This window comes from Pangasianodon hypophthalmus, chromosome 4, assembly GCF_027358585.1.
Source record: "Pangasianodon hypophthalmus isolate fPanHyp1 chromosome 4, fPanHyp1.pri, whole genome shotgun sequence".
Classification (NCBI taxonomy): domain Eukaryota; kingdom Metazoa; phylum Chordata; class Actinopteri; order Siluriformes; family Pangasiidae; genus Pangasianodon; species Pangasianodon hypophthalmus.
The window spans coordinates 6,372,744-6,396,871 of NC_069713.1; the positions used below are offsets into that span (position 1 = coordinate 6,372,744).

At 43.4% G+C, this 24,128-nt stretch overlaps 2 protein-coding genes across 3 annotated transcripts in view; one reads left to right on the forward strand and one right to left on the reverse strand.

The window, feature by feature from the left end:
• The window catches only part of mep1bb (meprin A subunit beta b), a 45,233-nt gene that overhangs the window by 15,528 nt on the left and 5,577 nt on the right, over positions 1 to 24,128 (reverse strand). The window contains exons 9-14 of one of the 2 annotated variants that reach the window (XM_034303996.2): positions 16,698 to 16,850; positions 16,262 to 16,477; positions 15,680 to 16,150; positions 15,388 to 15,567; positions 12,298 to 12,526; positions 11,794 to 12,151 (exon numbers count right to left, since the gene is read on the reverse strand). The exons of the other annotated variant lie outside the window; for it this stretch is intronic. Coding sequence (XP_034159887.2) covers positions 11,920 to 12,151; positions 12,298 to 12,526; positions 15,388 to 15,567; positions 15,680 to 16,150; positions 16,262 to 16,477; positions 16,698 to 16,850 — 1,481 coding nt within the window. The 3' untranslated portion in view covers positions 11,794 to 11,919. Of the gene's footprint in view, positions 1 to 11,793; positions 12,152 to 12,297; positions 12,527 to 15,387; positions 15,568 to 15,679; positions 16,151 to 16,261; positions 16,478 to 16,697; positions 16,851 to 24,128 lie in introns of those variants that run through there. 2 annotated transcript variants of the gene reach the window in all.
• LOC117597064 (PH domain leucine-rich repeat-containing protein phosphatase 1-like) lies at positions 19 to 9,049 on the forward strand. Its single transcript, XM_034303604.2, has 7 exons — positions 19 to 169; positions 4,797 to 4,943; positions 5,151 to 5,351; positions 5,836 to 5,998; positions 6,614 to 6,744; positions 7,533 to 7,649; positions 8,851 to 9,049. The coding sequence occupies exons 3-7, from the start codon at positions 5,317 to 5,319 to the stop codon at positions 9,047 to 9,049; spliced, it is 645 nt and encodes a 214-aa protein (XP_034159495.2). The 5' UTR covers positions 19 to 169; positions 4,797 to 4,943; positions 5,151 to 5,316.

Consider the following 24,128-nt stretch of genomic DNA (forward strand, 5'->3'; position numbering starts at 1 on the left):
GTCATGACAGGGTGTAAATAATTACGGATGAGTAATGGTCTGACTGTTAATCGTGCGTTTTGATTGGCTGAAGGAATTGTCTGGAGGCGTTACCGGCGTGGCTGAGTGACAGCAAGAAGCTGGAAGTGTTAGACGTCAGTCATAACTCCATCAGAGAACTGCCCCAGTGGTGAGTGTGACACACACACACACACACACACACACACAAAGGTCTGTTTTATGCTCTGGTGTCCGAATGATGAATGTCTGCTGTAGGCTTCACTGAGGACACTGACCTCCTCACACACTCCATCTCTTGCCCTCTATTATGGCCTGTGTGTATATGTGTGTATGTGTGTATATGTGTGTATGTGTGTATATGTGTGTATATGTGTGTATATGTGTGTGTATGTGTGGGTATGTGTATGTACGTGTATGTATGTGTGTGTGAGAGAGAGAGAAGACACGGATGAAGGCAGATTCATATTCTGTTTGTCCTTTAAGCTTTCCATCTCCATGTGTGCTGCTCTGCCTCTGCCGAGTTCATCTGCTCCATCTCACACACCCTCTCATCATCCTGTCATTCTTCCTCTCTCACTCGTTCTGTCTCTATGTATTTATCGCTCTGCGTATCTGTCTGTAATCTACAGTCCCCTCCGAATGTATTGGAACGGCAAGGCCAATCCTTTTGTTCTCGCAATACACTGAAGACGTTTGGGTTTGAGATCAAAAGATAAATATGACACGATAGATCAGAATTTCAGCTTTCATTTCCTCATAGTTACATCTAGACCTGTTAAATGATTTAAAAAATGGCACCTTTTGTTTGAACCTTTTGTTTGAACCCCCCCCCCCCCCCCCCCCAGTTTTCAAGTAATCAAAAATATTGGAACAGTTGACTGACAGGTGTGTCATGTTGCCAACAGACTGTTTAAACACCAACACTGGAGCAATATGGTAAAAATTAGTTAAGCTTTTGATGCCCAGCTCATGCTTCATCATCATAAGGTATTTGCATTTATGCCTTTAATTCTGAAAAAAAAATAAAATAAAAGTATTTCAGTCTCTTAAAGCCGTGTTTCTCAAAGTGGCGTTCGGGGACTCCCAGAGGTGTGTGAAGCATAGCCAGGGGGTCTGCTGTTTTTTTTTTTTCTTCTTTCATTTAGTTACAATGGTAGTAACAATACACTATTTTCAAAGTTACTAATTATCAAAGGTGTAACGTGAGGGTCGACAACGGAGTTGGGGATCCAAGTTCAAGGCTTTATTAACAAGCGTGATCAAAACAGGCAGGGTCGAGCACCAGCAAACAGTACAATCCAAGGCAGTGACAAAAGAGTAATCCAAAACACAGGCAATGGTCAGGGCAGGCAGCAAACAATCAAAAACAAGGAAAACAGTCCAAGGGTCAAAACACAGGTGAACTAGGAAACTGGGAACGAGGGATAGCTATACACACACAATAATCAGCAAACTAGGAGCGTGGGTGAGCAACTCTTATACAGGACAAGGAGAACACATGACAAAACCAACCAATGAGAACATGACACATCTAACCAAGGAACCAATCCGAACATAACACACAGACAAGGGTAGCACATGACACAGGTGGGGCAAGGAACACATGGGAAATGGAGTCCTGAGAACAATGGCAAGAGTCCAGGGTGGAGTGCCCTCTAGTGGAGTTCATGGGCACTCCAGCTGGCGATTGTAACATAGATCGTAATATAGTAACAACGGCTTCCAGACGCTCCTCAACAGGAATAGACATGATTCCAGGAGGGGGGTGGAGCGGAGGCGGAACAGGGGGAGGGGTGGAGGGCCAGGTCCATGTGGAAGTGGAGGAACAGGGGACTGAGGCAGAGCCAGTGGAGCAGAGAGCAGGCGGAGCTGTAGGGCACCAGGGCGGAGCAGGCGGAGCTGTAGGGCACCAGGGCGGAGCAGGCGGAGCAGTAGAGCACCAGGGCGGAGCTGAAGACCACCAGGGCGGAGCAGGCGGAGCTGACGAGCACGAGCAGGCGGAGCAGGCGGAGCTGACGAGCACGAGCAGGCGGAGCAGGCGGAGCAGGCGGAGCAGGCGGAGCTGACGAGCACGAGCAGGCGGAGCAGGCGGAGCTGACGAGCACGAGCAGGCGGAGCAGGCGGAGCAGGCGGAGCTGACGAGCACGAGCAGGCGGAGCAGGCGGAGCTGACGAGCACGAGCTGGCGGAGCTGACGAGCACGAGCAGGCGGAGCTGACGAGCACGAGCAGGCGGAGCAGGCGGAGCTGACGAGCACGAGCAGGCGGAGCAGGCGGAGCTGACGAGCACGAGCTGGCGGAGCTGACGAGCACGAGCAGGCGGAGCTGACGAGCACGAGCAGGCGGAGCAGGCGGAGCTGACGAGCACGAGCAGGCGGAGCAGACGGGCACCAGGGCGGAGCAGACGGGCACCAGGGCGGAGCAGATGGGTTCCAGCAGGGCGGAGCAGGCGGGTCCAAAGATCCCCACGGTGGAGCAGACGACCACCACAGCTGAGCAGATGGGTCCAAAGATCCCCACGGCGACACAGACGACCACCACAGCAGAGCAGAGGAGAGCAAAGATCCCCACAGCGGAGCGGATGACCAACACAGCAGAGCAAATGTCCACCAACGTAGAGCTAACGAGGCAGGTGCCCACCAAGGCGGATCAGGCGGGACTGGCACAGAGAGCACAGAGAGGTCAATAACAGCCTCTGCAGTCGAGACAGGACAGGCTGAGAGTTCAAAGACGTCTTCCTTGGCCGTGACAGGACAGGCAGAGGGTTCAGAAGTGGACACCGCCGACTCGGGAGGTTCTGCAGTGGAAACTGCCACCTCAGGAGAAGCTGGAGCAGACACCGACGACTTGGGAGGTTCTGCAGCGGGAGCTGCCACCTCAGGAGCTGAAGCAGAGGCCGACTCCTGGGAGGTTCTGCAGAGGGAGCTGCCACCTCCGGAGCTGGAGCAGGCTCCGGAGCGGATTCGAGGACTGGAGCGGGCTCCGGAGCGGATTCGAGGACTGGAGCGGGCTCCGGAGCGGATTCGAGGACTGGAGCGGGCTCTGGAGCAGGCTCAGGAACAGATTCACGGACTGGAGCAGACTCGGGGGTAGATTCACGGACTGGAGCAAGAACAGAGCAATATGTAGCCCAAACACACAGGATGGCGACCGCCATTACAGGGAGCACTGAGGATAGGGGAAGTGTCTCTATGACAACCAGTGCTGAAGCTCTTGGAATGCCTGCTGCCCGCACCGACATCAACGGTGGGTCCGCCAGACTGGACACCAGCCTCAAACGCCCTTGGAACGCCTTGGTGTCTTCAAACGCAACATCCACGATGCTCGGGAATACTGGAGTGGCATCCCTGATGGCTGAAGACTGAGGCTTGACATCCATAATGGCTGGAGGCTCTGGTGTGACAGGCATCTTGGGAAGAGGCTCTGGGCAGGCGGCCAACTTGGGAAGAGGCTCTGGGCAGGCGGCCATCTTGGGAAGAGGCTCTGGGCAGGCGGCCATCTTGGGAAGAGGCTCTGGACTGGGGATCACAGAACAAGAAGGTGCAGAAAACACAAGAGTGGCGACCATAATCACAGGACCTGCTGGTGGCCATGATGGGTCAAGCTCCGCTGCTTATAGTCCATAAAGTCTCTTGAACTACAGTTGAACTCCCCTCCAGGTAACAATGACTTTGTTGGCTCATTGAGACCAAAATGGAACAAGTCCTTAAACAGAATCTCGTCATACAGCAGTACTTGATATGACAACTCACAGAATAGATGAACGTATTCCTCAGTGGATAGGTCCTTTTGCCGAAGGTGCAGTAGTTGATCGACTGGGTCCATGATTGCCCTGGAATGCTCAAAAAGCCGCTGGATCCGGGTGTGGCTGATTATTCTGTAACGTGAGGGTCGACAACAGAGTTGGGGATCCAAGTGCAAGGCTTTATTAACAAGCGTGGTCAAAACAGACAGGGTCGAGCACCAGCAAACAGTACAATCCAATCGTAACAAAAGGGGTATTTATTATTGGTTTTAAAATCAGAAACAAAGAAAGTTCAGGAATGAAAAACTCCAATAAGATAGACAGAGTAGTTGGGTTGGTTTCATAAAACTAATCTGTACTGAGATCTGTTTTTATTTTTTATTTTTATTTTTATTTTTTTTAACCTTGTTAAAGGGGTCCTGTCTTGCAGGACAGATTTAGAGCATTTACACACACCTTCGATCAAGTCATTTTCAGAAAGTAATTAATATGAAAGTGTTCTACAACAGTATATTTCACCTAAACATTTATAGACTTCACGCCACACCTGCACTTAAACTTTCATTATAAAAACAATGCTTAAAAGCAGCGTTACACTACTTTAAAAAACACTTTAAAGCAACTTTAAAGCAGCTCTACTCAACTGTTTTGCAGCAAAAATGTTAAAAATATTAGAAATTTAGAAAATATATTTTCTAAATATGGTTAGAAAAATATCTTTAAAAAGAATACGTATATATTTGCCTAATTGTGGATTGTCCTGTTCCAGATCTGGTGTTGATCTTCATCAGCCCTTTGTGAAACACACACACACACACACACAGTGAGAAAGAATGCTGCTCTCTTGTGTCGCTTATAACTCTGCTATGTCCTTTTTTGCCCTCCATCTCTCAAACTTCCTACCTCATTCTAGTGGGAAATTAGTTTTCAGAAAGTTACATTGACCCTCTCTCTCCCTCCCTCTCTCTCTCTCTCTCTCCCTCCCTCCCTCCCTCTCTCTCTCTCTCTCTCTCTCTCTGTCTCTCTCTCTCTCTCTCTGTCTCTCTCTCTCAGGTTGTTCTGCAGTAGCAGTTTGAGGAAAGTCCTGGCAGGTCATAACCGTCTGCAGCGTCTGCCTGAGCGAGTGGAGAAGCCTGTGGTCGAGGTTTTAGACGACCAGCTAGTTGAGCTGCCGTGCAACCTCTTCCTTAAATCCAACAAGTAAAACACACAAACACACACACATACACACACACGCACACACATTAAATATTTACACACCTGTAACTGCTTCCTCAAATCAGACAGGTAAAACATTTTGAAACAAGAAAATGAATGTAGCAAACACACTGTAGGTGTTATATAAAAAAGCAAATATTTGAAATACAGAATTGTTGATGTGTTGTTTAATTGATACATGTTCTTCAGTTTAAGGTGCCTAAATGCCTCGGCCAATAAGCTCGAGAGTCTGCCGCCCTCCAGCCTATCAGACGAGAGCGACAGCATCCTGCAGGAGCTCTACCTGACCAACAACCACCTGACTGACAAGTGTGTGCCTCTGCTCACCGGGCACACACACCTGAGAGTCCTGCACATGGCCTACAATCACCTGCAGACCTTCCCTGCCAGGTATTTCTCTCTCACACACACACACACACACACACACACACACACCTGAGAGTCTTGCACATGGCCTATAATCACCTGCAGACCTTTCCTGCCAGGTATCTCTCTCTCTCTCTCACACACACACACACACACACACACACCTGAGAGTACTGCACATGGCCTACAATCACCTGCAGACCTTAATGCCAGTTATCACACGCACACACATGCACACACACCCCCCATATATTGACTTTCCTTTAAACATTATTAATTGTTCCCTATGTAGTGAGCATATGTAGTGAATAAGAAGCAATTTGTAATTAGGACTTTAAAATATTCCCGTGTAAAATAAAGCTGAACTTTTTTTCTAGTAATTTCACACACACTCCTGATTCACATGCTTCCACTAACTTGGCTGGTTGTGTGTACGCGCATGTGTGTGTTTGTGTGTGTGTGTGTGTGTGTGTGTGCGTGTGTGTGTGTGTGTGCGTGTGTTTTGCAGTAAAATGGCGAAGCTGGAGGAGCTGGAGGAAGTGGACCTGAGCGGGAACAGGCTGAAGGCCGTGCCCACCACCATCCTGAACTGCAGGCGCATGCACACACTCATCGCCCACTCCAACACCATCGAGGTTTTCCCTGAGGTCATGCAGCTCATGGACATGAAGGTTAGCGTGCACACACACACACACACACCATGCTCTTTGCTCTTGTACGGTGACAAGGCCATGACTCCTATTAAAATCACTGCTGTGTTAAACTTTACTGCTGAACCAATTAGTAGAGTGAAATACTGCAGCGGTGAGCCGACAGTCTGAGAAGGAAACATCTGTTTTACTGGCACTGATCATGAGCGGCATCGCTAATGCTAATACTAACATGCTGAAAGCATGCACGATGGTTGTTTATAAAGATGTGCTGTGTATAGCCAGTGAAGGATCTGACTCTGGAGCAGGAATGGTTGCTATAAATGTGCTAGTTTTATCCTGGCTGTTAGTTTATACACAGTAACAACAACAGAACACTCACCTTTTCATGTTTGACATTGTGAGGATATCTGGCTGGTCACCACGAGGCACTTAAAAAGTGAAAGTTTCCTTTTGCTTACTGAAGTTAAGATTAAGATTTAATAAGTTTTAGGTGTAAGCATATCATTACGGAATAATCGTCAATGGAAGGTCCTTAAAATGATAGTAAGACAGACGTGTGTGTGTGTTTAGTTTGAACATGAGTTTGCCTGGGTGTGTGTATGTGTTACTTAACCCCTCTTGTCCTCTCCTCAGTGTGTAGATCTGAGCTGTAATGAGTTGGTGGAGATCACACTGCCTGAGAACCTGCCTCCTAAACTGCAGGAGTTAGACCTGACGGGGAACCCGCGGCTCAACCTGGACCACAAAACCCTGGAACAGCTCAAGTAAGTCACACTGTCTGTGTGTGTCTGTGTGTGCCTGTGTGTGTGCCTTTGTGTGTGTGCCTTTGTGTGTGTGCCTGTGTGTGTCGGTGTCTGTGTGTGTCGGTGTGTGTGTCGGTGTGTGTGTCGGTGTGTGTGTCGGTGTGTGTCTGTTTTTGTGTGTGTCGGTGTGTGTCTGTCTGTGTGTGTGTCGGTGTGTTGGTGTGTGTCTGTCTGTGTCTCTCTGTGTGTCTGTGTGTGTCTGTCTGTGTGTCGGTGTATGTCTGTCTGTGTGTCGGTGTGTGTCTGTGTGTGTCTCTCTGTGTGTCTCTCTGTGTGTCTGTCTGTGTGTCTGTCTTTGTGTCTGTCTGTGTGTCTGTCTGTGTGTCTGCCTGTGTGTGTGTCGGTGTCTGCCTGTGCTTGTCTGTGTGAGCCTGTGTGTGTGGCTGTGTGTGTTGCTGTGTGTGTGCCTGTGTGTGTGTCGGTGTCTGTCTGTGTATGCCTTTGTGTGTCAGTGTCTGCCTGTGTCTGCCTGTGTGTGCCTGTGTGTGTGCCTGTGTGTGTGCCTGTGTGTGTGTCGGTGTCTGTCTGTGTGTGCCTGTGTGTGTGCCTGTGTGTGTCAGTGTCTGTCTGTGTGTGTCAGTGTCTGTCTGTGTGTGTGCCTGTGTGTGTGCCTGTGTGTGTGCCTGTGTGTGTGTGTGTCTGTGTGTGTGTGCCTGTGTGTGTGCGCCTGTTTTTGTCTGTGTGTAAAACAGTGATAGTCAGATATGAATTATTAACAGTCTGAGATACAATCACTATTATTCCTCTAGCAACATCCGCTGTTTCTGGATAGACCCGCCCCCTACTTCCTTCTCAGCCAATGAGGCTGCAGGTGGGCCGGCCGTCTGGAGTCACGGCTACACCGAGGCGTCGGGAGTGAAGAACAAGTACGTAGCACAAGAACACACACGCTTAAACACACTGTGTGATACTAACGCTCGTACTCCTCACACATCTCAGAAGATCTGTTATAGACTCTGAGAGCAGTAACCAGAACAGCTGTCTAGCACAGCTGGATGTTCACTGTGAAATACAGTATCCTGGAGCATCAGCATTTATTTTTAACAATACTACCAACACCGCTTTTCTATATACACTGTATATTCTTTTTCTCAGAGACTGTATGTATAATATTGACTACTTCTTTTAATATTTATACTTTTGTATACTTTTGCTCAACAATATTATTATTGTGATACATTTTGTTGTACTTTTCTCTTTTCTAAAAGTTTTCCATGTATCAGCAGTTTCCAACTCTGTTATTACGGTAAGAAGTTAGAGGGCACATTTTTTAAAAACAATTTATTGTTTTACACACTAATTTAAAATCATTATTAAAAATATTCTAAAAAATAATTCGCTTCAAAACTAAATTTAAAAATTGGAATCGGGAGTTTTTCATAATTTTCTTCCACAGCTTCTTTTTCCTGTTTTTCTTTTATTCTTTAGCAAGAGCTCAACAAAATTAAATATCATAATGTACTGCATTATGTATTGTTCAGCATTTTTATTACTGATGCTTATTTTTGATATTTTTTCCCCAAAATGCCAATTTAAAAGTTGGGTGTTAAAAGATTTTTTTCCCGCAGAAATTGTTGATTAATATTTTTCACTTTAAAATAGATGTACAATATATGCATCTTGATATTTTTTTCTATAAATTTCCCACTCAAAATTACCCACAATTGTTTTTCTTAAAATGTGTACGCATAAGCATATGTAAAATAATAATAATAAAAAAATGCATTGATGAATGTTTTAGGTAATTAATCAGTGGTTATCTAATTTCTTTTATTGTTTAATGGTTAATTAATTATTGTTTAATGTTTGTTTAATAATTTTGCTTGCATTATTGGCTGCTGTAACAAATGATTTCTTCTGTCATTATCATGATGTCAATCTATCAATCGATATTTATGTAAAGATCACAAGGTGCTTATTTCTGAGCATTATTATACGAAAAGGTGGAATAAACATTCTCCTACAGTGTGTGTGTGTGTATGTATACTTAAACACGCGCACACAACTGACTGAGTCTCGGGGTGTGTGTGTGTGTGTGTGTGTGTGTGTGTGTGTGTGTGTGTGCAGACTGTGTGTGGCAGCTCTGTCAGTGAGCAGTTTCTGCGGCAGTAGAGAAGCTCTGTACGGGGTGTTTGATGGAGACAGGAATGTGGAGGTGCCGTATCTCCTGCAGTGCACCATGAACGACATCCTGGCCGAGGAGCTGCACAGAACCAAGAGCGAGGAGGATTACATGACCAACACGTTCCTCGTCATGCAGAGGTGAACACACACACACACACACACACACAGAGTAGTGTCTTTCAGACAACAGGGGACAGCACAGTATGATAGCTTTTTAGAATAATGTTCAAAATATTATGTGTCAGGATATTTGGGAGAATTACACTCTAACAGGGATTTTATAAATAAAACAAATATGCACATTTATAATTAAACAAAATAGAAACATCCCATAAATTGTTCCCAAACTTAAGTTCCTTTATTGGTAATCTGTGAGGGTGGCAACAGGTAGTCCCCAGTTATAAAATAGCAAGCTACTTAACATTAACGTTATGTTCCCTTGCTTAGGTTCCTGTGGCCAGAATAGTTTTATTCAATCAACTTCTCTGTCCCACTCATTTTAAAATACAATAGCTGTCATTGGTTATGCGCTTTGTAGCTATTAAATATATCCTGATATACTAGTGTATATATGTTTTAATATATGTTTAATTCACGTTCATGAGAAATTTAACTGGTGACCTCAATATGTTAATTCATAGCCTCACCTTATTAAAAAAATAACCATCATGTTACTCAGCAGGTTTCAATTAAAAAATAGTGAATGGGCTGATGATGCCACTATGCAGACTAACATTGCTGTTTGATTATTTGATTAAAGACAATGAATAAACAATCAAACGGTTAGAGAACGTTTGATATTATGACCAGTATTACAGAGGCAATGATAGTTTTGACAAGCTAACAGGAAATAAACGTGTTGTTTGTAGATCATATAAAGGTTTCGCTACACTGTCCCAACCTGCACACTACTGTGCCCCGCCCCTTTAAGAGCTCAATTCAGCTGACTACTGACCTACTGACTGTTTTGTGTTTCTTTACGTTGAAAAGTGACAGTATCTATAGAGTTCAACACTAGTCTTGCGAAGGTATAACCCATTACCATTCAACAAAATTGTGGATTTTTTTATTTCTTTTTTTTTCTTTTTTTTTTCTTTTTACCATATCTTTTATATGAGGAAACACTGCAGAAGACTTTTACAAGAAATGAGGAAAAAAAATCCAAGAGGCAAAGCGCAGACTCGTTTTGTTTGAGATGGTGATGTGTAGTGCACACCGGTAATACCACGCTTATCTGTTGTAGATAGGGCACTTATGTAAGACTGTATTTCTTCACTAAATCAAGGCTTTGTGCCTGTAAAACTAGAAATTTAGTAGAAATTGAAAAAGACCAACTCTTAGGAGTTGCTTACTCTTTTATGGTGACCTAGTCACTTTTTTTTTACTAATCTTCTCTGCGAGAAATGTTGGATTTTTTTTTTTTTTTTTTGGGTTGTTTTTTTTTTGTTCCAATGACTGTAAATAAGAAATATTGTATACAGATGCTTTTTAAAGGAACTGTGTGTGTCTATAATAAGCTTATTCCTTCCTTACACATGAAATTACACAAAGGTATTCAATACGTAAAACAAATGACTTTTAAACAAATGACTGCACATTTTGCTTGGTCTTGTTCTCACTGTCCGATTAACCGCACACACAAACAGCTCATTCTTCCGTTGTCACCAGCATCACCAGTAAAGATTATCTGTAATCAAACCACACAAAATGTTCCTTTTTTTTTTTTTTTTTTTTTTTTTTTTTGGTTTTGTTATAATAAATTCTAAATTTATCATGATGAGGCCTCTTGGTCTGTTTTGTTGTAATTTATATATATATATTTATTTATTATTAAAGCAGGCTTCTGTCTTGCATTTCAGCAAGAGTGATTGTAAAGCAATATTTTGCAATTTTGAAATCAGTGATCATACATTAACCCTTTCATGCATAGTGTACACATTTATGGAGTAGTGTCAATTTAAGATAAGGAAAATACAAGATGTCATCCTAAGAACATTACTGTAATTTTACCATAGATCATTTTCCTGATTTCCATTGCTCTCTGGAAATATATTTGTGCCAGACTCCAGTTAACAGTTTAGCTTTTTTTTTTTTTTTTTTAATTTTTTTTTTTTTATAAAACCTCTGAAAAGCAGCTACATTGTGGGGGGTTTTTGTCAATAAAAATGTCAGTAATGTTTCTATGTTTAGTTTAAAAAAATCATATCCCTTTATTATTATTTAATGTTGTACACATTTGACATTTATAAACAGTTTTTTTCAGGTATAATGTGTTATCTTTTTCCTATCTTATTCCTACACATGAACAATCCTTTTACTTTGTTACATTTACAAAAAGAAATTCATTTGACATGCAATTTTAAGTAACAAAACATCTAAAGAATCTGTCTATATTTTTTGAGTAATTTATGCATGAAAGGGTTATGGTTCTAGCACAGACCAGCCAAAAGATGGCAGCACTGCTACATGTGGGTAGTGAGTAATGGGTAGTTGCCATGTCCAGGGATCCCAGTTCGAACTTAAGCTCAGGTTACTGTGTGTGCAGAGTTTCACACGTTCTCCTCATGTCCATGTGGGTTTCCTCTGGGTTCTCTGGTTTTCTTCCACTTCCCAAAAAAGGGGTTGGTAATTGGATCAGCACCTCTAAATTGCCTCTAGGTGTGAATTAGTGTGTACATGTGTGTGTGAGATGCGCTGAAGTCCCGTCCAGGGTGTATTCCCATTTTTTGGCTCTGGATCCACCGTGACCCTGACTAGGATGAAGCACTTGCTGATGATGAATGAATTATTGTAAGTATAAAAAAGGGCCTGCTTTGTGTGGGGTTTATTTCTTTGATCAGTATCATCAATCAAGGAAAACAAATAGCTGAATGTTTCACATCCAAGTTTCAGAAACGAATGAAAATCATTTTATTTTTCTTGAGATTGAAATGACATGAAAATATACTTGTTATATTCATACATAAGTGTATAATGCCACTACCGCTACTGATTAAATGATTCAGGGTGCTGTTACTTTGCATGGACATTTCGTGTGGTAATGCCGGCCCCCATGTCATTCATTTTCTTCTTATACTTATTCTTCAGACACTCCACACTCACTACCGTCACCACCACCATCACCACCACCATGACGGCAAAGACCACAACCGAGGACACGACCGCCATCACCACACCATCCTGGTTCGAACTCTTGAACTGACACCTGTCCCCGTGGTACCACCAGTCGTTACCTACGGCACACCTGCACAGAGAAATAAGTAACGTTGAGCAACACTGTTTACCAATCATTACATGATTAGTAAATGTAACCAGGTTCGTGAAAACAGTGGCAATGTTATCACAATTTTAGGTGTTAACTTAGGAGACTGCCTTTGTGCTGATACGTACCTGCAGGCTGCTTTTACACCATTGTCAATAACACACACGCCATCATTTTCACATTTTGCCGAGGCACATAGATCATGAGTAGGGATCGTGCGGACGGTTGTCGTGGGGACGGTTGTCGTGCGGACGGTTGTCGTGGGGACGGTTGTCGTGGGTAAGGTTGTCGTGGGTAAGGTTGTGTTGGGGACGGTTGTCGAAGGGAGGGGCTGAGAAAGAAGCATGTTTGATATATCTACAGGACAAAAATGGGAAACACATTATTACAAAATGATGCTGGCATCTACATTAAGAAAAAAACAGACCTGCCAACCCTCTGAATGGATAATAATGCATACACACACAGTACATTTTTGATATAGCTCTTTAACAAAACACTTGTCTAAGGTATAAACAACGTAAAAACTATGTGCGTGTACACCGATCAGCCGTAACATTATGACCACTGACAGGTGAAGTGAATAATATTGATTAACTCGTTACAATAGCACCTGTCAAGGGTTGAGATATATTAGGCAGCAAGTGACAAGTCGGTTCTTGAAGTTGATGTGTTGGAAACAGGAAAAATGGGCAAGCGTAAGGATTAGAGAGACTTTGACAACGGCCAAATTGTGATGGCTAGATGACTGGGTCAGAGCATCTTTAAAACGGCAGGCCTTGTGGGGTGTTCCTTGTATGTGGTGGTTAGTACCTACCAAAAGTGGTCCAAGGAACGACAACCGGTGAACTAGCGACAGGGTCATGGGCACCCAAGAGTTACTGATGCGCGTGGGGAGTGAAGGCTAGTCCGTTTGCTCTGATCCCACAGAAGAGCTATTGTAGCATAAATTGCTGAAAAGTTAATGCTGGCTATGATAGAAAGGTGTCAGAACACACAGTGCATCGCCGCTTGCTGTGTATGGGGCTGTGTAGCCATAGACCGGTCAGAGTGCCCATGCTGACCTCTGTCCAGTGCCAAAAGTGCCTACAATGGACAGGTGAGAATCAGAACTGGACCACGGAGCAGTGGAATAAGGTGGCCTGGTCCAATAAATCACATTTTCTTTTACATCATGTGGAAGGCCGGGTGCGTGTGCATCATTTACCTGGGGAAGAGATGGAACCAGCATGCACTATGGGAATAACACAAGGTGGCGGAGGCAGTGTGATGCTCTGGGCAATGTTCTGCTGGGAAACTTTGGGTCCTGACATTCATGTGGATGCTGTTTTGACACATACCACCTACCTAAACATTGTTGCAGACCAGGTACGCCCCTTCATGGCAACGGTGTTCCCTAATGGAAGTGACCTCTTTTGGCAGGATAATGCGCCCTGCCACACTGTAAAAATTGTTCAGGAATGGTTCGAGGAACATGACAAAGAGTTCAAGGTGTTGACTTGGCCTCCAAATTCCCCAGATCTCAATCCAATCGAACATCTGTGGGGTGTGCTGGCCATTAAGTCCGATCCATGGAGGCCCCACCTCGCAACTTACAGGACTTAAAGGATCTGCTGTTAACGTCTTTGTGCCAGATACCACGGCACACCTTCAGGGATCTTGTGGAGTCCATGCCTTGATGGGTCAGGGCTGTTTTGGCAGCAAAAGGGGGACCAATACAATATTAGGCAGGTCGTCATAATGTTATGGCTGATCGGTGTATATATAGTGTGTTACAGTAACCACCAGGCGCTTGGGGGAAGCTTGTATATTTTTGTAGTCATTAGAAAAGTTTATATTGGATAAATGTTGGATTTGACAATTTGTTTGAGTAACTATTTAATCTTATTTGCAACTATATATTTCAAACTGATATTAACTAAATTGAGACAAGGCTAAAGATTACAGATGTGATATGGGGGGAGTGGGGTGAGGCTTCCATATTGGAGACTTCAAAACACCTACACAACTGTCAATCATTCCTGATTATACACTGATGGGAAGAAAAGTGCTCTTTTTGCATATTTTTGAGTGATAACTGTTAGTTGTATAATCCAGTGTTTAAATGCGGGATTCCTATGCATGATGTGAAGGGTTGATTTCATTGTTCTTCTTCATTTATTTATCCTTTGGTCCAGTGTAACTTGAGGTAAGTAAGGTTGGTTCCAACTAGAAAACTAAGTTAAGAAAACTAAAACTAAATCACTGTTACCCAGTGAATCTTTACATGGCCTTTTGTTATGTGCAAAATCTTCTCAAGTTACTCCATATAAAGATTTCATTCTTGAATTCAAGTCTTCTTTGTCGTACATTATTTGACAGGAAGACAATCCTATCCTACCCCAGGGCATCCTTCCTATATTTTCTTCCAGTCTTCGGGAACCCCTGCCCCTGCACAGTTTGAAGTATTCCCTATACACATTATCTAACTGATCAGCTAATTATTGAGCAGAGGTGTGCATCAAGACTTGGATCTCAAGGGAGCCAACAAAAAAAGATACATGAGTGGGAGGTTTGTGCTTTCTTACAGGTGGTCATATCTGAATTTTTCGGGGCCACGTTCATTAAACATGAATGTATATGGTGCTCATGTGGTTGTTGCATGATGGATTTACACTTACATTTACACTTTTGACTGACACTTGTATCCAAAGCAACTTACAATTGAGACCGGATACTGGTGAGGAGTTGAAGGTTAGAGATCTTGCTCAAGCATGCGAGGTTAGCGGTGCTCATGAACTTCTGATCTGGCACTCATAGCCTTAACCACTGAGCCACCACTTCCCTAAAAGCATTTAATTAATTAATTTCACCTATTTATCATCAGTACCTGCTTTGTCCTGGTCTCTGTGGTTTAAATCTTTGACATATTTAACAAACTAAGTTTGACAGAAAATATCACGGACAGGTACAAACTGGGAGCGGATGGGATTGCATCTGCAGGAGCAGGTGGGAATGGGATTGAAAAAAACAGTTCTGCACACACTTCTACTCCTGAGGACTGGAGTTAAGAACCCCCTGTTCTATCCCTATGACTTATCCATCCTTATGATGGTATTCTTTTTTAAGTTTTTTTACTGGTTTAAGGTAGGTAAGACTGCCCCTTCTCATCTTCAGAGAGTGAGTTGATGCCTCTACATGTGGGTACTTACCAGCTTGACACACCCTTATTTTCTTACCTTCCATGCTGAGGAGGAAGATGGCATCTCCACCCTTGATAAAGTCTCTGCTGAGTGCTCTGGCCTGAGTCAGGTATCCATATGTTCCATATCCTGATCCTCTGAAGTATTTAGTCCCATCCACATCTGTTACTTGCGCTCCCACTTTTCGTGGGTTGTCCCAGAAATACATTGTAGATCCTTACCAAAAAAACCAGGAACACCACAAAATTGAGAATGCACCTGTGGTCTTAAAGTATTCAGACATGATGTTTAATGTTTAATGAATGCAGCAATGTGCACAACGAGCTACCTGGTAATTTCACATTGGGGTCAGTTGTGATACTTCTCTGGTTGGACATGCGTTTACGGATGTCCGCATTCTGATCCATTAGCATCATAGTAATCTGCATCCATGGGCAGGGCCAAGTGAGATTACTGTCAATCATGTCATCACCAGATGTCAGACGGGCAAAGGCTCCCAAATACTCTGGGTAGGTCGTAGTGCCACTGGGATACAAGCTCATCTGGAAGGTGTAGCCATACTTTGACTGAAAGCGTGGGCTGTGTATGGCAGTGCCCCTGGGTGTGTTTTCCATAATACTTTTGAAGTTCTTGATCCGCCACACATGTTCTGGGCAGGCAGTCTCAGAAAGATTGATGTCGTCCAAAGAGAGCCCACCTGTGGAGCTTCCAGCACCCTTTGTACCTTTAAATACCACGCGGAACTTTGTGGAGACGTCTAGGTTAACATGGTGTAGCTGCCATAACGGCTCAGGCGGTCCTTTAAAGAAAAACATTATTTATATGTTAGCATGTTTTGATGTTGCAGCACTGGTCAAAGGATCTTGTATGCAAGCCAACTGTTATTCTTGACTTGCTTATCCTAACTCACCAGTTATTGTCTCGATCATGTGTAGTGTTCCGCTAGGGTTGATTTCATTGTATTCTCTCACCCAGATCTCCAGCTTATCATTGGGGTTTCCACTGTGATAGTAGAAGAACTGTAGACACTGATAGTTGCGGTTAGGGTAGAGCAGCCTGCTTTCTAACAGGGCAGTGTCCCCTTCGGTGCCACTGATGGTGCTGAAGTGCATGAAGTAGCCTGTGCCTATTGAATAGAAAACCATGAGAAGGGTCACTCAACAATAAACTGACTAGAAGTTAGATCCATATTTATATGCATCCAGCTCATACAGTATGTCCAACTGTGGACATGCAATAACTTGAGCTCAGAGTCATACTCTAGACCCTGGAGCTTTGAGCTACCAACAGAGCCATCTTTCTGGCCAAGTGTAGATGTTGAAACATCAGTGAAAAGGTATCAGTACCAGTACAGCGTCCCATGTTAGAATAGTCTGTGTCGGGTCCACCAGTTGCCTTGGTGACATGTTCCCAGTCTGCTTTGTCACCCTGACCTTGGATCATCCCACATATATTTTCCAGCTCAAAGTCACAGGTGTCCAGGAAAGTTGTGGCTCTTGCTATAAAAAGTATTACACAGATCATCAATAAACAGCAGTAAACAGGATACTTTGCACAGTCATAAAAATGTCCTTTGTTACACCATGTTCATTATCACACAAGGTAATGAAATGAGATTATTCTGGCTGAAATGCTAAGTCCATGCCTTTTTTCATTCTCGCTAGGGTGGTACTATCAAAGGTAAATACTTTTGTATGTCCTTTAGTATGTATCCTTAGACCTTGAAAAAAGTTTTGTAACTCCCCATAGTGCTGTTACTATGGGTCTACAATAGGTTGCAGGTCTACTACAGCCCTCTAGGGGCACTAAGCTGCTCTTCTCCTCTAACTTAAATACAGGTGTAGTAGTAGAGGGAGAGTATTGTTTGGTTAGGAGGAAGCATTGCCTTCCTTTTATGCTACCTGCAATGCTGAAGAGTCCAGATTGACAAATGTGTGTGTTTCAAGCTCAATCAATGTAAGTGTTTATCTGTTTGGTTGTTCTTGGTTTTTTTTTTTTTTCCAGTTGATTTTCTATATGATTTGTAATTTGTTTCTCATGTTTGCTTCAGGTTGAATGTGTTTGTTAACATGCTAACCCTCAGTTTGTATTCTAGAAGGACTCTTTTATATTGGTAGTTTTACTACTGGTATGCTCATTGTGTGAATATGGGAAGCATTGTGTGAATGCTAAGATTGCTACTTCACACCCTGTTGTGGACTCCTTGGGATTATACACTCAAGACAGGAATGTTTGCCTGGAAGCATGTGGTGAATGGTGGTTCGTTTGGACAACCTGTGTATCTTCATCATCTTCATCTTCATCATCATCTTCAACAACAACATCATCATCAACCAACGATAAGTACAATAGTCATTCATCAAAAGACATTTGAGTCTCACATCGGACAACATGCAGGTTTATTTTTCATCCATAATTCACACCTTCTGCTCTGAATGGGTCCATTTATTCAAGTTTTTGAGCCTACTGATTTCTTTTGTTTGTTTTTTTTAATTTGCTCTTATTTTTAATTTGATCTTATTCCTCCTCTTCCACCACCACTGGAGATTGATCCTGAGTCAAACAATGACCCGTCCACTTCAGTCACATCCTTGATTGAACGCCTCACAGTTCATGCCATTTTCTAATTTCCAATAATAATTTTGTAAACCCCATCTGTGTGGCAACCTCAAAATATTTTGTAGTGGCCCCTTCTTTGAAAGAGAGGGGGAGCGGTTACATAGTGGCGCCTGAACAGGGACCATTAAGCCTGTATATTTGTTACCTTAACCAGTATCTATGTCGCACATTAGGGACAGTCAAGCTTTCCTGGATGGGGATGAGCCTGTGCCCGGAGTAGACTTTGCATCTGAGCCATTCACCACATGGAGGGAACCTATGAGAGACCTAATCAACACCTTCAGTGATCTGTATATTGATTCGGATGATGAGCGTGAGGGATTTAAGGACAAGTGAAGTGAAGTGAAGTGACTTGTGGCCAAGTATGGTGACCCATAAAAGGAATTTGTGCCTGTATATGCCTTTTTTGCTGCGGCGCCCGGGGAGCAGTTGGGGGTTCGGTGCCTTGCTCAAGGGTCTCACCTCAGGCGTGGTACTGAGGGTGGAAGAGAGCGCTAGTCATTCACTCCCCCCACCCACAATCCCTGCCGGACCTGAGACTCGAACCCACAACCTTCAGGTTCACCTTCGGGTTGCAAGTCCGACTCTCTATCCATTAGGCCACGCCGGCCAATGGATAGGCATGTTCCGCATGTTCCTGATGTTCCTGATGTTCCAAATGATCCCCTTTTTCCTCCTCTTCCACCACCACTGGAGATTGATCCTGAGTCAAACAACGACCCGTCCACTTCAGTCACATCCTTGATTGAATGCCTCACAGATCGGTTCACTGTTGAAGACCAGCTAGCAGACTTCGGCCGGAGAGTGAGTGCTAATGTTCCTTTTAATGAGTTTGAAAACCGATGCAAAAAGATAGAGGAAACAATGTCATATCGGATACAGTGTGAGTGTGAGAAGGTAAAGGAACAACTAGAACTGCTGGTCCAGGAGCTAGGCCAATCTGTAGTAGATTGCTTGAAAAGATTGTCAACTGGAGCACAGATTTCAGTCCTTGATGCCATCTACATCCACTCCGATTGCCCCAGTTCCTAATTCTACAGTTTCCCATCCCCACTCTAAACAATGAAATGCAACTTACGGTGTACTGTCCAGTCACTTACCAACTCAGAGTAGCCAATCTGCAGTACAGTATAATCCCCAGTCAGACTGGATTTCCCCACCTTTAGCAGTACCCAGGAGGATGACCCTGTTGTATTTATTGAACGTTGTGAAGGGTATTTTGCTGTCCATCCCCTTAGCGATGGTGAAATCCTCGTTTCACTCTCTGCTGTTCTCAAAGGTACTGCAAAGGACTGGTGGATGGCCGAACGAAGGAATGTGTACAACTGGAGGCAGTTTAAAGAAAGTTTTCTGCAGTCATTTCTAAGTGAGGACTATGATGATGTTGCAGCAAGAAAATTGTTGGAGAGGAAACAAGGTGCCAAAGAAAGCATCAGAGATTTTGCATTCCACTATCGAGCATTGTGTCTGAGGTGGAGAAAAGAAATGTCTGAGAAGGAAATGGTTCAATCCTTAGAAACTGTAATCCACGACTTGCTAGTTTACTATGCGGTACCATCAAAGATGTTGGAGAATTAGTCAGGGTGGGAACCCAGATAGAAAGAGATTTTGATGAATCCAAAAGATATTGGAGTCAGGCTAATATGGAAGAACAGAGGAAGAAAGTCTCCACAGTTCAAGAACCTCAGCGCAAACCACCACATGCAAGCAATCTAGTAGTGCAATCCTTTCAAAATTCTGTGCAACATGACTATAAAAATATCACCCTGCCCATTATTTTACAGGACAGGTATGCTGTCGCCATGGTTGACACGGGTAGCACTTTCTCGCTGCTCCAGGAGTCCTTTTGGAAACAGTTGTCACCAAGAGCAGTACCAACCCAGTGAAGGACAATCTTTCTACTGGCCAATGGACAAAGGCAGACTGCTATTGGTAAGGTGACCTGGAAGTGTGAAGTGCAGGGACAATGACACTCTTCATAATGCGGGATGCTGACCTGACAGTACCAATCATACTAGGAATGGATTTTCTGTTAAAAACCGGAATGGTTCTAGACTTTCACAAAGCTCAGTACAGTCTGCCCACTGCAGAAGGAGCTATGAAAGTAAAAACTTTCCCCTTTCTTCATCATGACCATGCATTTTTACCTTGCCATTTCATCACTTGCCTGCAGTGATGAAACCTGTCAATACATACATCAACTTACATTGGCAGCAGACACAGACCTACAGACAAAAAAAGAGCTGGAGAGTCTGATGTTAAACTGGCCTACTGTTTGTACCCAGGAAATTGGTCGTACCAACCTTGTTAAACACCGCATCATTACCACTGATGAAGTACTGGTAAGGCGACGTGCATACAAGGTCTCTATGGAAAAAAAACAGTTCATTGAAGCACAAATGCAGGATCTACTAGACAAAGGGCTCATTTGACCATTTATATCTCCTTGGGCTTCTCCGGTGGTGGTAGTTCAAAAGAAGGATGGAGGGTCTAGACTTTGTATTGATTACCGTGGACTGAATGCCAAGACCCACCTAGATGCCTACCCCATGCCCCAGATACAGGATATACTGGAGTCACTACACGGTGCCACTGTCTTCAGTACTCTGGACTTAAAAAGTGGTTATTGGCAGCTGGAGATGGAGTCCGACAGCATTCAGAAGACAACTTTTGTAACAGCCACAGGGCTATATGAATTTCTTTGTCTTCCCTTCGGCCTGAAAAACGCAGCTGCCTCCTTTCAAAGGCTAATGGAACATGTTATCCGAGATGTGAAGGGTAAATGTTGCATGGTATATATTGATGACATTGTCATTTATTCCAAAACCATGTCAGAACATTTCCAACACCTCCACCAAGTCTTCACATGTCTCCATAAAGCCAGACAAACACTTAACCTGAAGAAATGCAACTTCATCCAGAGATCACTCGCATTCCTTGGTCATATAGTTTCAGACGAGGGGGTAAAAACAGATCCATCTAAAATCTTTGCAGTGAAATCATTCCCCATACCTCAATCCATCAAGGACGTCCAAAAGGTTCTTAGGATTGGCAGGCTGGTACCACAGATTTATTCCCCACTTCTCAGAGAAAGCTGCACAACTACATGCCTTAAAGCAGAAAAATTCAACATGGATGTGGACAGATGTGGACAGATGTGGTCAGTATGCATTTGACATGATCAAGCAAGATGTGGTACAAGCTCCTGTCTTAATAACACCTGATTTTAGCAAGCCTTTCCGAGTGCAGATGGACGCAAGTGACGTTGGCTTAGGAGCTGTTCTTACACAGGAATCATCAGGAGAAGAGCATGTGATCGCCTATGCATCCCGGTTGCTCAGAGGAGCAGAGAAAGCATACTCAGTATCAGAGAAAGAGTGCTTGGCTGTAGTCTGGGCTGTAGAGAAGGGGCGACCATACCTTGAAGGTCGGCCCTTCAAAGTAGTCACCGACCATGCCGCCCTGACATGGGCCTTCCAACACCCAAAGCCCTCCTCTCGCCTCATTCTCTGGACAATACGCTTACAAGGATTCCATTTCACTGTAAGATACAGGAAGGGACAGTGCAACATAGTACCAGACGTATTATCCAGAACTCAAAGTCACAATGCTTCGCCTGATACCATTTTCGTTGTAAACGCTCCCAAGACCACTGCACCACAATACAACATGCCGGTAGACCTCACTCAAATTGCCATGTCACAAAGTAATGACAGTGAAGTTCAAGAATTAATTGCCAAAGCAGAGGATAAGACAAACCCTGATGCTTCATGAATTCAGTATATTGTAAGAAATGGTTTCTTGTTTCGCAGTGTGCCTGACGGTCAGAAAGGACAGATGGACTGATACTCCAACTGGTAATTCCATCCATTCATCGGGAAGCGTTTCTGCAATATGCCCACAACAACCCACTCAGCGGTCATCTAGGAAAATTAAAAACTCTTCTTAGACTTCTAGACACAGTATACTGGCCTAGCATCAGAGCTGATGTGTGGAGATATTGTAGAGAATGTCATATCTGTCAAAAGTACAAGCCCTCACTGACAAAGTTGTCTGGCCATTTGCAGAGTACTCCTGTTGTCGAACCTGGGTACATGATAGGTGTTGACCTCATGGGTCCTTTCCCCAAAAGTGCCAAACAGAATGAACATGATCTTGTTACCATCAATTACTGCTCAAAATGGGTGGAAATGTTTCCTTTGAGAAAAGCCAAAGCACCTCAAATAGCCAGGATTCTTGTAGAAGAGATCTTCACCAGATGGGGAACCCCAGCCATTCTAGTATCTGATTGAGGGACACAATTCACTTCACACCTCCTCAACTTGATGTGCAAACAGTGGGGAGTTGTCCAAAAGTTGACTACAGCTTACCATCCTCAGACAAATCTGACAGAGCGGGTAAATCATAACCTAAAAACCATGATTGCATCCTATGTAGAAGAGCAACATCGGCAGTGGGACAAATGGTTAGCAGAATTCAGATTCGCCATTAATTCTGCTTGGAATGAGAGCAGAGGGTTTACACCAGCAGAAATAGCCCTTGGGCGTAAACTCAAAGGACCTATGGAAAGGGCTCTTCAACAACCACCTGACCCAAACAACCCTGTTTATCACATACTTGATCGACAAAAAGACCTCATCAGCCTGGTAAAGGAGAATGTAGAACGGGCGCAAGCCAAGCAGAAACGGTACTGTGACCAGCACCGCAAACAGACTCAATTTCAGGTTGGGGATATAGTTTGGGTACAGACTCACCCCTTATCCAGAGCAGATGCTGCCCATAGTGCTGTTACTATGGGTCTACAGTAAGTTGCAGGTCTACTAGAGCCCTCTAGGGGGACTAAGCTGCTCTTCTCCTCTAACTTAAATACAGGTGTAGTTGTAGAGGGAGAGTATTGTTTGGTTAGGAGGAAGCGCATGGCCTTCCTTTTATGCTACCTGCAATGCTGAAGAGTCCAGATTGAGAAATGTGTGTGTTTCAAGCTCAATCAATGTAAGTGTTTATCTGTTTGGTTTGTTCTTGGTTTTTTTTCAGTTGACTTTATATATGATTTGTAATTTGTTTCTCATGTTTGCTTCAGGTTGAATGTGTTTGTTAACATGCTAAACTTCAGTTTGTATTCTAGAAGGACTCTTGACATTGGTAGTTTTACTACTGGTATGCTCATTGTGTGAATATGGGAAGCATTGTGTGAATGCTAAGATTGCTACTTCACACCCTATCGTGGACTCCTTGGGATTATACACTCAAGACAGGAACGTTTGCCTGGAAGCACGTGGTGGATGGTGGTTCATGTGGACAACCTATGTATCTTCATCATCTTTAACATCATCATGATCAACCAACGATAAGTACAGTAGTCATTCCTCAAAAGACATTTGGGTCTCACATCGGACAACGCGCAGGTTTATTTTTCATCCATAATTCACACCTTCTGCTCCGAATGGGTCCATTTATATAAGTTTTTGAGCCTGCTGATTTCTTTTGTTTGTTTGTTTTTTTATTTGCCCTTATTGTTCATGCCATTTTCTAATTTCCAACAATAATTTTGTAAACCCCATCTGTGTGGTTATTATTGGAGGTACCTATATTAAGAGTGGTTGGTGGTCCCCTTCCTCAAAATATTTTGTAGTGGCCCCTTCTTTGAAAGAGAGGGGGAACGGTTACAGTTTAAATGACAACAGGTGACAACTACAAAGCTGGATGTGGTCCAGCTATTTACAAATTTGAGTGCAAGTTACATAAGCATCTAATTAGCCACAATAAACAAGATATCTAGTAGATATCTTGGTGATAATGGATATTATCTGAAATATGAAGTCAAAGCAAGAGATTTACATTATGGATTAGTTTATTCAGCACAATAAGATATTTTGCATTTCTAGAGTTAAAGTTGCTGATTTGCACTTTTACCAATATGTTATTGTGAGTTAAAACTCAATCTAGCAGTCAATTCCCATGCTGTCATTATTAATACCAACTAGTTGTACACTGGGGATTCACGTAAAAAAACCCACTAAAAACCCCAGTTTCAGTTTTGTCCTATGTGGCCAACATCCCTCAATATAAAAAAGTGATTTCACGTGCAAGGCAATGATGTCAAGACTACTGCCCCCTGCAAACTATCCACAAAGTTAACTAGGTGATGAGTTGACATT